This window comes from Thermobia domestica, chromosome 5 (genome assembly GCF_964235325.1).
Source record: "Thermobia domestica chromosome 5, izTheDome1.hap1.1, whole genome shotgun sequence".
NCBI lineage: Eukaryota > Metazoa > Arthropoda > Insecta > Zygentoma > Lepismatidae > Thermobia > Thermobia domestica.
In genome coordinates this window covers 290,207,395-290,220,420 of record NC_137458.1, presented here as the reverse complement: position 1 = coordinate 290,220,420, position 13,026 = coordinate 290,207,395, and the positions used below count along the sequence as shown (strand labels likewise).

The 13,026-nt window shown below is 34.9% G+C and overlaps 2 protein-coding genes across 2 annotated transcripts in view; both read left to right on the top strand.

Moving 5' to 3' along the window:
- The window catches only part of LOC145684912 (uncharacterized), an 81,603-nt gene extending 79,332 nt beyond the window's left edge, over window positions 1-2,271 (top strand). The window contains exon 8 of the mRNA XM_081757263.1: window positions 2,079-2,271. Within this exon, the coding sequence (XP_081613389.1) occupies window positions 2,079-2,110 (32 nt within the window). The 3' untranslated portion in view covers window positions 2,111-2,271. The remainder of the gene's footprint in view (window positions 1-2,078) is intronic.
- A 5,790-nt stretch (window positions 2,272-8,061) lies between these two features.
- The window catches only part of LOC145684911 (uncharacterized), an 84,821-nt gene continuing 79,856 nt past the window's right edge, over window positions 8,062-13,026 (top strand). Inside the window, exon 1 of the mRNA XM_081757262.1 lies at window positions 8,062-8,245. Within this exon, the coding sequence (XP_081613388.1) occupies window positions 8,195-8,245 (51 nt within the window). The 5' untranslated portion in view covers window positions 8,062-8,194. The remainder of the gene's footprint in view (window positions 8,246-13,026) is intronic.

Genomic DNA, 13,026 nt, shown 5'->3' with positions numbered 1-13,026 from the left:
GAGTGAGGGGGATGATGGACGGTAGGGTGGGAGAGTAACAGGTGCGAGCGAGTACACAGTTCGGTTAAGCGGTCGTTCGGTTGACCGACGTTCGGATAATCGACGCTCTACTGTAAACATAATTATCATTATTTATATGTTATTCTGTCGTTAGTAAATTAATTAGAATAAAATATTGAATATTTTGTACTTCAAAATATTGGAGGGGACGCATCCCCCTCGTCCTCCCCCGCCAGAGACGCCCGTGTCCTGGCTAGCTGCATTGCAGTTGAGAGAACACCACGATACTCGATGAACTTCCTTGTCTCTACATTACAAAGAACTATTTCAATAATTTTGAGTAATATAAATATGAATTACTGAAATATTTAGAGGGGATACTTCTAAATGAATCATATTAAGTTCTTTCTTTCTAAGGTTAGAGCAATGACGTAATACTAGAAATTTTAGTGGGTACAAACTGGATAGTTTTCAAAAATATTGTTATAAACTCCTCGTATATGCTCGTTCTATTGTGAATTTAGGTGAGCTTAACTATAAAATATTAGGTGGGTTTACGTCGTATACTTGCGTATAGGCCCTATTACATCCTTGGGACAGAGGTATTATTATTTTAACATACGTAAGGATTGTTTTAACGTAATGAAAAATCAGCATTATAATTCTTTACTCCTTGGCTTTGGCTCTAAGGAAAGTCAACGGAGAAGAGTATGTTGTTGGAACATGTGAATTGGAAGTAAAACAATAAAAAATTATGAAAATACACGTAAAAATTAGTCATCGAAGTATGTTTCTAGTTATGATTTTCTCATTACTTCTATCTCTCTTTTATATAAAAAAGCGTCACTTTATCAAGACATACCGTCACTCGAGAGTAGATGCTAAATACCTTTAATGAATTCATTTTTATTCACAGTAATTGAGGAATAGCTTTCCACGCAAAAACATTTTATTTCTTATGCAGAAATAATATCGAAGTGGACAACACCGACATTTTTGTTATCTTTTTCCCACTTTATGTTTTTAAAACGAGGTGTCTTCAAAGAAGTTAATCTAGTTTATATTTTGATGTGCCATACTGATCTTTTTCTTTCTTATGTATGTGTGTATCTCCTTACCTGAATGCATATAAATGTCGTTTTTTTTAGTATGGGTTGTCTGCTGTGGGGGCGGATCTTCCTGTGTTTTGGAATATCCCTCAGTCGAGTGGGGTCCAGTAGTTTTCCCGCAGGAAATTGTTAATATAAAAACTCTGTTTTTGAGTATTTTCGTATATAACTCTCTATAATACAACATAAGGGAATATATATAATATATGCTTTTTGAGAGGGTTGCTGCCGGGGGACCAAAGTCTCTCCATGTCCCTCCCTCCCATAACTACAGAGAAACTCTCCAATGGTTTTTAGTCATTATGTAAAGAGAAATTCAATCTTTAGGCAACATACCCTCACTGTATTTCAACATTTAGATATAGCCGGTATGTCAAGTCAAAATCGTAATAAAATATACCGCCTCTGCTTTTTTTCCCACTTCGAACACTGCTTCAGACCCGTATGAACACGAGTCAAATGCGACTTCATGAAGGCGACTTAAACCATCCCCCAAAAAAACTAAGAGATGTATAAGAGTGTCGATTAGGTTAGTATTATTACAGTACGGTAATATGTTGTGACAAAAGACAAAAACCGATGACGGAGGAAAAGATGGTCGGTATGAAGTGTGTTCAATACATTGCTCTCATGGATTTGTAATTTCGTTCAAGCAAAAAATGGTCATGATGAGAGTTAGCAGGTTTACTGTTCTGGTCGTTCAAAGGAGTTACGTCATAATTGAGTTGTAGGTGATGCTTTACTGGTAATACATGTAAATATTTGGCAAAAGAAAACCATGCTTTAACTGTTTCTTGTACTAGGCGAGTTAACTATTTTTGGCGTGTAGTAGCTTTCTCCATGGTATAGTTTTACGTTTCTATAACAATAATAATCTGTGTTTCTCCAGTATGTTGAGTATTTATTTTATATGTTGTTTTATTAAAGTTACTTAAACAAAACTAATAAATCTGTTTAATTTCATTTCAGAAATGTTTGACGTTGAAACTTTGTATAGGTAAATCCTCTTGGAAATCATCTAGCAAGCAGGTGTTCTGTCATCAATGTATTTCAGTGTTTTTTTTTTTTAATTCTAACAATATAACACTTTTATGTCATTCAAAAAGAAATTATAGGCTTGCTACTTGTATATACGTAATGTATTGTCAATAAATACATATTTTAGTAAAAAGTTTTGTATTTGTTCCCAGGGATTTACTATTTTTTTTAAAACAAATCTCCTGACTCAATAAAATCAAGTCATATCCATTGCACATGCTGGACGCTAAACTTATTCCATCATTTAATAAATAATATACTTACAGTTGATTTCTTCCATAACCAAGTTCTTTAAAAATGTTTGTTGCACTAATAGCATTCAGCGTCAAGTCTCGATCAAGTGGTGAAGAACCAGCATTTTCAGGGTAGTTTTTTTTTTTTTTTTTAATGTACAATCACATAATTGCCATATACTGGGTGAATCAGAAGCCTGGGATCGTAGGCCAACTCTGTTATAAGTAAAAATATGAAAAATGGGAAGAAAGGATAGCTGTTGGAAGTAGGTGGTTGTCAATCGACATTCTCCAATCGCACCAGCCGATGGGGCTCCATACTGATAAAGCGTCATATCTTAAATGAAAAAGCAACGTTCCAACAACGTTCTATTTCTCTTTCCATTTTTTCGTATTTTTATTCATGCCGGAGTTGTTCTATGGCCTCGGACTTTTCATACACCCGGTATAGACAAATATTGATGAAACTCAAAAAAATTAAATAAAATGTTAAAGTTGTTACTAATAAAATAAAAATGTTTACTTTGGCAAATGTTAAGAAAACTTACCTAAGCAACAAATCACAAGCATAAAATATGATTACATGCTTAACATTACACGCTCTGATCATTTATAGTAAACAGTCTGCCGTGCCCAAACACTCAGGAAGCATTACGTTATTAATCCTGTCTATTTTTTCATAGCAATGCACAAACAATATTAACCATACATTTAACCCAATTATGATGAATGGACATCTCATTTACAATTGCATTGTCAAGTTTCATTTTGGCGATAACATTGCAATTAAACTCCTTAAACATTGATCACTATCGTGTACAAGTAAGAGCTTCAAGAATATTCTGAAAGCGACCACATTGAAGACAATTATTTCTACCATTATATTCAAGTTAAGGTTAGTGTAAAGGGACAAGATTTGGCGATAGATGTCACTACAGTCTTCATATCTCTCCCATGTATTTTTTACCTTTCACGAAAATTTAGAATTTCTTTTACAAATTTCAACCTACAGATTTCAAATTTTTAGAGAAGGAACTTCGTAACCTATTAAAGGGAACAATCCGTGTCGATTTTTTTATTTAGAATTTTCTTCATTGTTGAAACAGTTCGATTGTTAGAGGTTTGGATATCTATTTCAACAATCAAGTTATTTCAACAATGAAGAAAATTCTAAATAGAAAATTGGCACGGATTATTGCCTTCGATAGATTATGAAGTTCCTTTTCTAAAAATTTGAAGTCTGTAGGTTGAAATTTGTAAGAGAAATCGTGAATTTTTGAGAAAGATAAAAAATACATGGGAGAGATACGAAGACTGTAGTGCCATCTATCTGCAAAATTTGTCCCTTTAAACCAACCTTAAACATATATATATCTAGACACTGTTGTTAATCAATGGTTTAGTGCAATCGATAATCTGAAGAATGGTAGACTCCACATAAACTAAAAGAAGAATTAGTGTGTGAAGATGTGCAATTCTCTAAATGTAAAATAATAATAATAATAATAATAATAATAATAATAATAATAATAATAATAATTATTATTATTATTATTATTATTATTATTATTATTATTATTATTATTATTATTATTATTATTATTATTATTACTATTATTATAATCGATCGAAAGTTTCCTACATTAAATTTTCACTTTTAATAATAAAAAATAAATCAGTGACGACAATCATAAAGGAATAATACAACAGTATAGGGTTCAATTTCCAAATCATAGTTCTTGATAGTTCTTGATAGTCTCGATATTGCGAAATCATTAGAATGAATAATTACATTGATGTAACTCAATAAAATAATCAACATAGCTTTATCCATAATCATCTACAAAATGTTTAAACACACAATGTCTTCATGTTACATGAGAATACACATTCGAATATTGTTTAAAGGATATTTTCTTCCCAGTTGCAACATAAAGTGTCCTACAATTTGCTTTGAAAAGATAGCAATCTTAATGTTTATCAATTCAGCAGTGTTACTCTCTTGTCCGCCCACTCACTCCATGTAAGTGTCCATTTAAAATGGCCCTTAGGGATACTTACAATTTTGATATTGCAATATTAACACAGAATACTTTAGTTAACATTTCTTAACACACAAGACACAAAATGTCATTTTACTCCTAGTAAAATTTATATACATATATAGATGTAATATAATACATGCAACATCTACAGGCATACTATAGAACTGGAGAAATAACTATTTATATCGAGCAGAAAATTTATAAAATTACTCATTAAGTCGTATGTTTAACGATGTATACTGGCCTTATGACCACTCTTGGCAATGTCTGGAAATGAGGTGAAATACAAGCATAAAGGAGTTAACATAAAATCAAAGATTTTATCAGTCACCTGTTATTTTGGAGATCCATTTTTATTTGTTTTAATCTATTACAATTATATTATACTAGGCTATATATCATACGAGTTCAACTGAATTTACCAGATAAATAAAACCAATCCCAGAGTTTGGAACTCTTAATAGCAGTACTACAACCCACCGCTTCCCGAAAGTCCGTCCTGGATCCGCCCCTGTCTGGATCAAAGTTGGCATGGCGATAGATTTTGACTTGCTATAAAGCTTGTGAAATATTGAAAATGAAATGAAATGAAATCTTTAAGTTTTACGTTCCACGGTTATGCCGCTAGGCTAAAGGAGACGGTGATAGTGAGAAATGGGTGAAATGGGGAATGAAAAAGTGGGAGGGAACGGAAGAACCCCGAGAAAAACCCACACACACAGTGTTTGTTCACCACAAAGCTCCCTTGGCGCTTCTGAAATATTATTGTGTAGAAATTTAGTTTCTAAGATTTATCACAATCAAAATTCTAAATCAATTCACTGCATATAATAAAAACGTAGTATACACTATTTAAATAGCAATTAAAGATCAACCTTCGACAGAAAAAATAATATTCTTCAAATAGCAATTAAACATCAGTCTTGGACAGAAAAAAATAACAAATATTTAAATAGCAATTAAAGGCCAGTCTTGGGCATAATAAATCCAGTTTCAATAGCAACTTAAGATCAATCTTGGAAATAATAAATACTGTTTAAATAGCAATTACAAGGCAGTCTTGGAAATAATAAATAATGTTTTAATAGCAATTAAAGATTAATCGTAATCAGAAGTAACGTAAATGAAGATACGACCCCTCAAACGAATCTTGTTCATCTGTGGAACACACTTCCAAACCAGATTTGTGATCAGCATTTTCCGAAAAATTTGTACATACATTTATTACCTACGATCACAACGAAAGATTTGCTACCATATCTCAAGAAACATAGTCAATACCCATTTGAGAAATGAACGGGAACGAATCAAAAGCTAACTCAAAAATCCGGTGAAGATCCCAGTGATGGCAATCCAAAATTTGAAAGCTACATTAACCTTGTTGAAAATTTTAATTTTGAAACATTAGAACTCAGGAGAAGAAATATTGATTTATTGTTTTTACACAAACTCTTTCATGGCAAAATAGGCTGTCCTGATCTTAACGAAAAAATATGTATCCAAGTACCATCCATTAAATTGCGCACGGCTTCGAAAAATACATTTTTTTGTATGACAGCGAAAACAAACGTTTTAAGCAGATCTCCTATATGGAGAGTTAGTGCAACCTACAATAGGTTAGTCAAAGAAAATTTCAACCTGGATGTACTGGCAATGGATGTAGGTAGTTTTAAGAAGTCTACTAATTTTGTAAGACAAATGTAATTATTACCAATAGCTTTATTAAACTATGTAATCTGGATCAGTGTCTATTGGCGATATACTATGTAACACTGTAATTAGGCCTGTGCCTGTTGTGTTATATGTCAATAAATTTAAAAATTGTTGTACAGAATCTAACTTTCAATTCCTCGTGAATATTATAGGTGAATATTCACTTTCACGCCAATAAAAATCATGTAAGCTACAGTCACTAGGTTTATGATTGCGTAACATAAAGACCAAATGAAGGATTATTTTACGACTATGCCTAAGTTACCTGTTCTTCTCTTTCTTTGAACTAAAGAAAAACATGCCTTTCTCTAGTCAGAAAAACAGTGATTTTCACTTATACGTCTCAGTGACAAATGGAGAAGAAGCAGAGATCTCAAAAATGGATGTTTTCCCAAAAGATTGGTAATGTTGTCTCCTTCTTTGTCTTCGCTTTTCCTAATGTTTGCATTAATGAGTCACCGTATCCTGGTTATTTAGGCTCATATATGTAGTCTTATTGGCGATAATTGTATCTTTGAAATGAAATGAAATCTTTCAGTTTAACGTCCCACGATTTATGCCCTTTAGGCTAAGAGAGATGATGATTAAGGTAAGTGAATGATGATGGAAGAATTGGTGGAATGAGAATTTGGGGGGAAACGGGAGTACCTGGAGAAAAACCACGGACACGATGTTGTTCACCACAAACTTAGCCGGAAATCGAACTAGGGACCCAAGCACCAGAGGTAAGCGCTCTATCACGGAGACCCGTTTCCCCAATAATTCTGTCTAGATTAGGGTGACCAACTATCCCATAAAAACGGGATTGTCCCGTTTTTCACTACCATTCCCGGTGTCCCGAAAAATTTTCCCGGGACGCCAAAATGTCCCGTATTTACGTACATTAGGTACAAGAAAGCTTTCCAATCTAAAATTTCCTAATTTGTATTATTATTTTCTAATCACATAGCTTAGAAAATAATAATATTATTATATTCTAAGCTATGTGATTATATTGGAATATGTCTAATTACTGAACAACGTCATTACGACGTTTGCGATATTAGATGTGGTGGCTGCACTGTTTTCCCTCCTAGGCCTCCCCCTCCAAGACTCCCATTCCGCAGACGACAGTGCAAGGGGCTGAACTGTTTTTACTCTCTGTTTCGGGAAGTGGAAGACTGAGGCGCTGTCACCAGTGCAGTACAGTGTTTCCGTGATTTGACTAAGATGTAACATACTGTCATTTACGAAAGGAGAACAAAAGTATAGAAATATAAAAGTGAAAGTAAAAAGAAAACTAGCTGTAAGTGAAATAATGTTTAAAATTAAGAAAAAGCAAATAAAGTGAGTTGGAATCCGATGCTGAGAGTAGTTTGTTATAAATTCTGCCGGTGACAGATTTTGTTGATTGACAGATATTGAATGAATGTTTTATATATTTTAGTAATGTTTTCAAAATTTCATTGTTTCTTAGTTGCTGATAGTTACTTGTTATTTAATTAATTCCACAACCTTTTCAATAGATTTTAAAATGAAAAAGTGTAAATTTGCCCTTTTTTGTGAGAGATACAGAGAGGGAGAGGGAGAGAGAACGGAGAGGCAAAAATATATATTTAGGGGAGTAACCTATCCAAACGTAAAAACATTGACCCGTTTTTTCTAGTTGACGATTTGGTCACCCTAGTCTAGATGCAAATCTCTTCTGTACTACTAAAATGGCATCAAACTGTTTAGTTCTAAAAATAGTATATTTTGCTGACAGCATTCACATAACAAGAGCGCAAAGTTACCCTTGATCCCTAATTTCCTTTGTTATCATTATGAAATGAAATATTCAGGGAGAAGAGACAAAGAATCTATCTATTTAATGCCGATAACAGAAAAACAGGATATATAGGCATATGACGAAATCACCTCCTGTTGACTTTTTGTGTTCACACAACTGTTAGCTTTAATTAATAAGTCGGCTAACTTGACTGACAAAGGAACATCTACGCCGGAAGGATCTTCACAACCACAAACATTCATTTTAGAACAGAAGTGTTTGGAAATAAGGTCGTTCATTCGCCAAGAAATGAATTGGAAGGTTTTGCTGTTATTGATAATGGGCTTTCTTGTCAAAATGGTAAGTTTTTTTTATAAAAAATATTTAATTTAGTATCTATAAAAGAACAGTCATCACATACAGAATTAGAATCTCAGAACTGAAGTCACTTTTCAAATTCATTGGTGATTAGAGTTAAATTTTCAAACAAACAAACAAAAAAAAATCTGAATATGATCGTTTTCAACTGAACTTATTAGTTGGCATAATGAAGTTGTTCATTTTCGAAATTTATCCATGTTTTGCAGAGAACCTACTATAAATTGTGTCTGTAAAATATTCGTGTTTGGGATTCATAAGATTCTATTTATAACCAATGAAACTCTATACTGAACTTTTTTTAAAAAGTTTAACGTCTCATGATTGTGCTCCGAGGCCAAGAGAGACAGTGATGATGAAATATGAAATGAAGAAAATGAGAGGAAACGGGAGAAACCCAAGAAATCCTATGCACTAGGTGTGTGGTATTTTTCTTCACCCTAAAGTTCAGAGCTCGGCGAGAGCTGGGCTCAAACAAGAGACCCTACGCATCAGAAGTGAGCGCTCTATCATTTTTTTCTCTTTTTTTTTAAATTTGACTTGTGAATCGAACATTTCTTAGTAACTTGGCTTGTCTAATTTTACCCTCTTTACCATTAAACATGACAGGCACACAGAAATGTTGAGCACAGCTGAATTCCACATATCCTCTCCCATCGGAAGTCGAACTCGGGACCACATATATCTTAAGCATACGCGCTAGCCACGAGACTAGGGAGAGGGCTGTCAAGGAGTACATGCATTAAGTTTATGCTTGCATAAAATAACAATTAAATGATGTTTTTTTTTACAAGTATGCAGCTCATTGGTGGAGCACTTACATCTCATGCGTGGGATCTATGTTTCGATTCTCAGTCAAGTAAGTTTGTGATGGAAAACACCGTGCCCGTGGGTTTTCTCAGAGTACTTTCGTCTCCTCCCAATTTTTCATTCCACCAATTATTCCATCATCATTCATTTGTTTTAATCATTGTCTGCCTTAGCCTAAAGGGCATAATCCTGGGACGTTAAATTGAAAGATTTCGTTTCATTTTACCAGTATGTGTAGTTCACTTGTTTTTCTCTTTCTTTGAGCTAGAAAAAGCAAGCTTTTTGCTTTCCCTTCTAGTGACAAATGGAGAAGAAAAAGGGATCGCAAAAACGGGTGTTCTTGTTTTTTTTTAAAAAAAAAGAGAGAGAGAGAGAGGTAATCTACAGTAGTAACTAGTTGTCTTGGCTCGTACCAATGAGCCACAGTGGCTTCTAATGAAGTACAAGCTAAATCCTTGAATAAATGGGTGTTGTAGAATCGTTATTTCTGAATCTCAATGAATTGTAGAGAACGAAGTCATTGGAAGTAGGCTAGTATTTTGCCTTTTTTGTTTTCTTTATGGAGATCCCGGGTTAGAGTCCGGTGGCATGTCATTCTCACAGCCAGTGATAATTTAAGAGTTTCCCAAGTTCAGAATTTCAATATAAATGTAGTGAAAAGTAATACTGCAAAAACTGACCACAATATGAATTGTAGCCTCGGAAGGAAAATTCGTAGCTTAGGGGAAAAGGATCTCGCACAATCCTTATGAAAATTGGATTTCGGTGGAATTGCTTGAAACCCTGATATGTTGTAAATATTGAGTTCCTGGGAAAAACTCTCAATGGGCACAACCACCAATTATTGACCGTAATGTCACTACAGGGTCATTTTTGAAAAAGGCAGTAGGTAACTGTATTCTGGATTTCGGTGGAATTGCTTGAAACCGTGATATGTTGTAAATATTGAGTTCCTGGGAAAAACTCTCAATGGGCACAACCACCAATTATTGACCGTTTTGTCACTACAGGGTCATTTTTGAAAAAGGTAGTAGGTAACTGTAATCTGGATTTCGGTGGAATTGCTTGAAAACGTGATACGCGTATGTTGTAGATATTGTGATCCTGAGTCTCAGTAGAAACAACCACCATATGGCCACTACAGGGCCACATTTTGAAAACAGCAGAAGATAATGATATTCTGGATTTCGGTGGAATTGCTTGAAACCTTGATAAGTTGCAGGTATTGTGATCCTGAGAAAAAGTCTCAATAGGCACAACTACAAATCACTGACCATTTGGCCACTACAGGCTCACATTTTTGAAAAGAGCAGCAGGTAAACGATATTCTGGGATTTTGGTGGAATTGTATGAAACCTTGAAAAGGTTTAGATCTTATCCTATTTCACAACCTGGAAAAGGGATTGAGAGAGTAGCGGGCAACACCATTTAAACAATGAAACATCCCGATGTTCATCTTGTGCGACAAAGGAAAGCCCTGGAAAATCCTAGACCGGATGACCGGCCCCGGGCCGAACTTCCAAATCCGAATAAATTCGCAACCAACTGACATTCCGTTGCTCGATAGCCACAAAGTATCATTTTTGTAAGGATCACCGACACCTACAACATACAGTTTCATTCATTTTCACCGAAATTCAAAACATCGTTATATCCGGCTGTTTTAAAAAATCTGGACCTGTAGTGGCAACACGGTCAATAATTGATGATTGTGCCAATTAAGATTTTTCTTACGATAAAAACATCTACAATATATCACAGTCAACGGCGCCGACTTTCCCAAGTTTATATGGGTACATATCAATGGCAGGATGTGGTATATGTTTTCAGTTGAGTCTCGAAATTTTTTGATTTCCTTTTAGTTAACATCTTTTATGAACACTGTCATAAAGGGCTGAGCTGTGATAAAGTAAAATATGCCAGTACTATAAGGATAAGTTGGGGCTGCCCAGGCTCAGTCGGTAACACGATTGACTTAAACGGGTTCAAACCCGGGTCCAAGGTTAAGAATAATTTACTGTAATGAATATTCTCAACATATGTAATCGTAACATTAGGTGTATATTTTAATCAACTTACCCGATACACAATGATTAAAACAGGCAATCAGGGACGGATTTTGGATTTCAATTTTGGGTAGGTCCGCTCCCTCTCTTATGGATATATAGACCTATACACATTTGATTGATTAATGACAGTAGGAAATTACTTTTACAGTAGTGGTCGGAACAATTGTTTACGAATTAAATGGAGTGGGCATATTGTAGTGTGTCACTTGTAAGGAAACGTCAAAGCAAGCCAAACATATACGACTCTGTTCATAATATAGTTCCATTTTTAATGTAAGAACTGCCTTTGACTAAGCCAGAGACAGGCAAGGAACAGGGGAGTGTATTGCTTGGTTGCCTTTGCACAGATTTGAAAGAAACAATTCTTTTTTAGAGTTTAGAAATTTTAACTTCCATCTCAATGTTGTAATTGCTTATTTTTTGATAATGGCAAGTGAGAAATATTTATTCTATTTTGTTCCTATCAAACTAAAATTCTTGTGGGTGCTGTAACCCCGGAGCGCCCACATAGTCGGCAGGCATGATCACAGTTTCATTCATTTTCACAGAAATCCAGAACATTATTATTATACTCATCTGTTTTCAAAGCAGTACCCCTGGAGTGACCAAATGGTCAGTGATCTGTCGTTGTGTCAATTGAGATTTTTCTCAGGATCATAATATCGACAACATGTCACGATTTCAGTCATTTTCACCGAAATGCAGACTATCATTATCTTCGGCTACTTAAAATAATAATAATAATAATAATAATAATAATAATAATAATAATAATAATAATAATAATAATAATAATAATAATAATAATAATAATAATAATCTGTAGTGACCAAACGCAAACAGTGAGTGATTTGTCGTTGTGTCAGTTGAGATTTTTCTTAGGATCACAATATTAACAATACATCACGGTTTCGGTCATTTTCACAGAAATCCAGAATCTTCGGCTGTTTTCTGAAAAGTTACCCTGTAGTAGTCAAACCGTCAGTAATTGCTGATTGTGCCTGTTGAGCCGTTTTCAGATCACAACATCTACAACATATCACGGCTTCGGTCATTTTTACCAGAATCCAGAATAGCGTTATCTTCGGCAGCTTTCGAAAAAGTGGCCAAACGGTCACTGATTGATGGTTATGTCCATTGAGACTTTTTCTCAAGATCACAATATCTACAACATGTCACGGTTTCAGTCATTTTCACCGAAGTTCAGAGTATCGGTATCTTTGTCTGCTTTCAAAAAAGTGACCCTGTAGTGGTCAAACGGTCACTGATTGATGGTTATGTCTATTGAGACTTTTTCTCAGGATCACAACATCTGCAACATATCTTTGTTTGAAGCAATTTCGGGGGCGCGGTGGCTCAGTGGTAGAGCGTTCACCTCTGGTGCTTGGGGTCCCGGGTTCGATCCCAGCCCCCGCCAAGTGAACTTTGTGGTGGACAAACACCGTGCTCGTGGGTTTTCTCGGGGTTCTCCCGTTTCCTCCCACTTTCTTCATTCCACCATTTCACTCATCTCTCATCATCACCGTCTCCTTTAGCCTAACCGGCATAACCGTGGGACGTAAAACTCAAAGATTTCATTTTTTTTTAAAGCAATTTCACCGAAATCAAATTTCCATAAGGATTGTGCGGGGTCCTTTCCTTCCCAGGCCACTTCTGAAAGGAACATTGCTCAAGAGTAAGTTTCTCTAGAATTTTTTCTACAATACTATACATATACAGGAATGGCAGATTTAAATATAGGTTCCGGCTGACTACTTTCCATTTCATTTCGGGTGGATGTTGACGTTTACAATTATTAATCCCAAAACCGCTAACCCAGGATTTGGTCAACAGGGTGCATAAACGTCCATGTATGATTTTGTTTATGTAAAACAAGATCAAGTG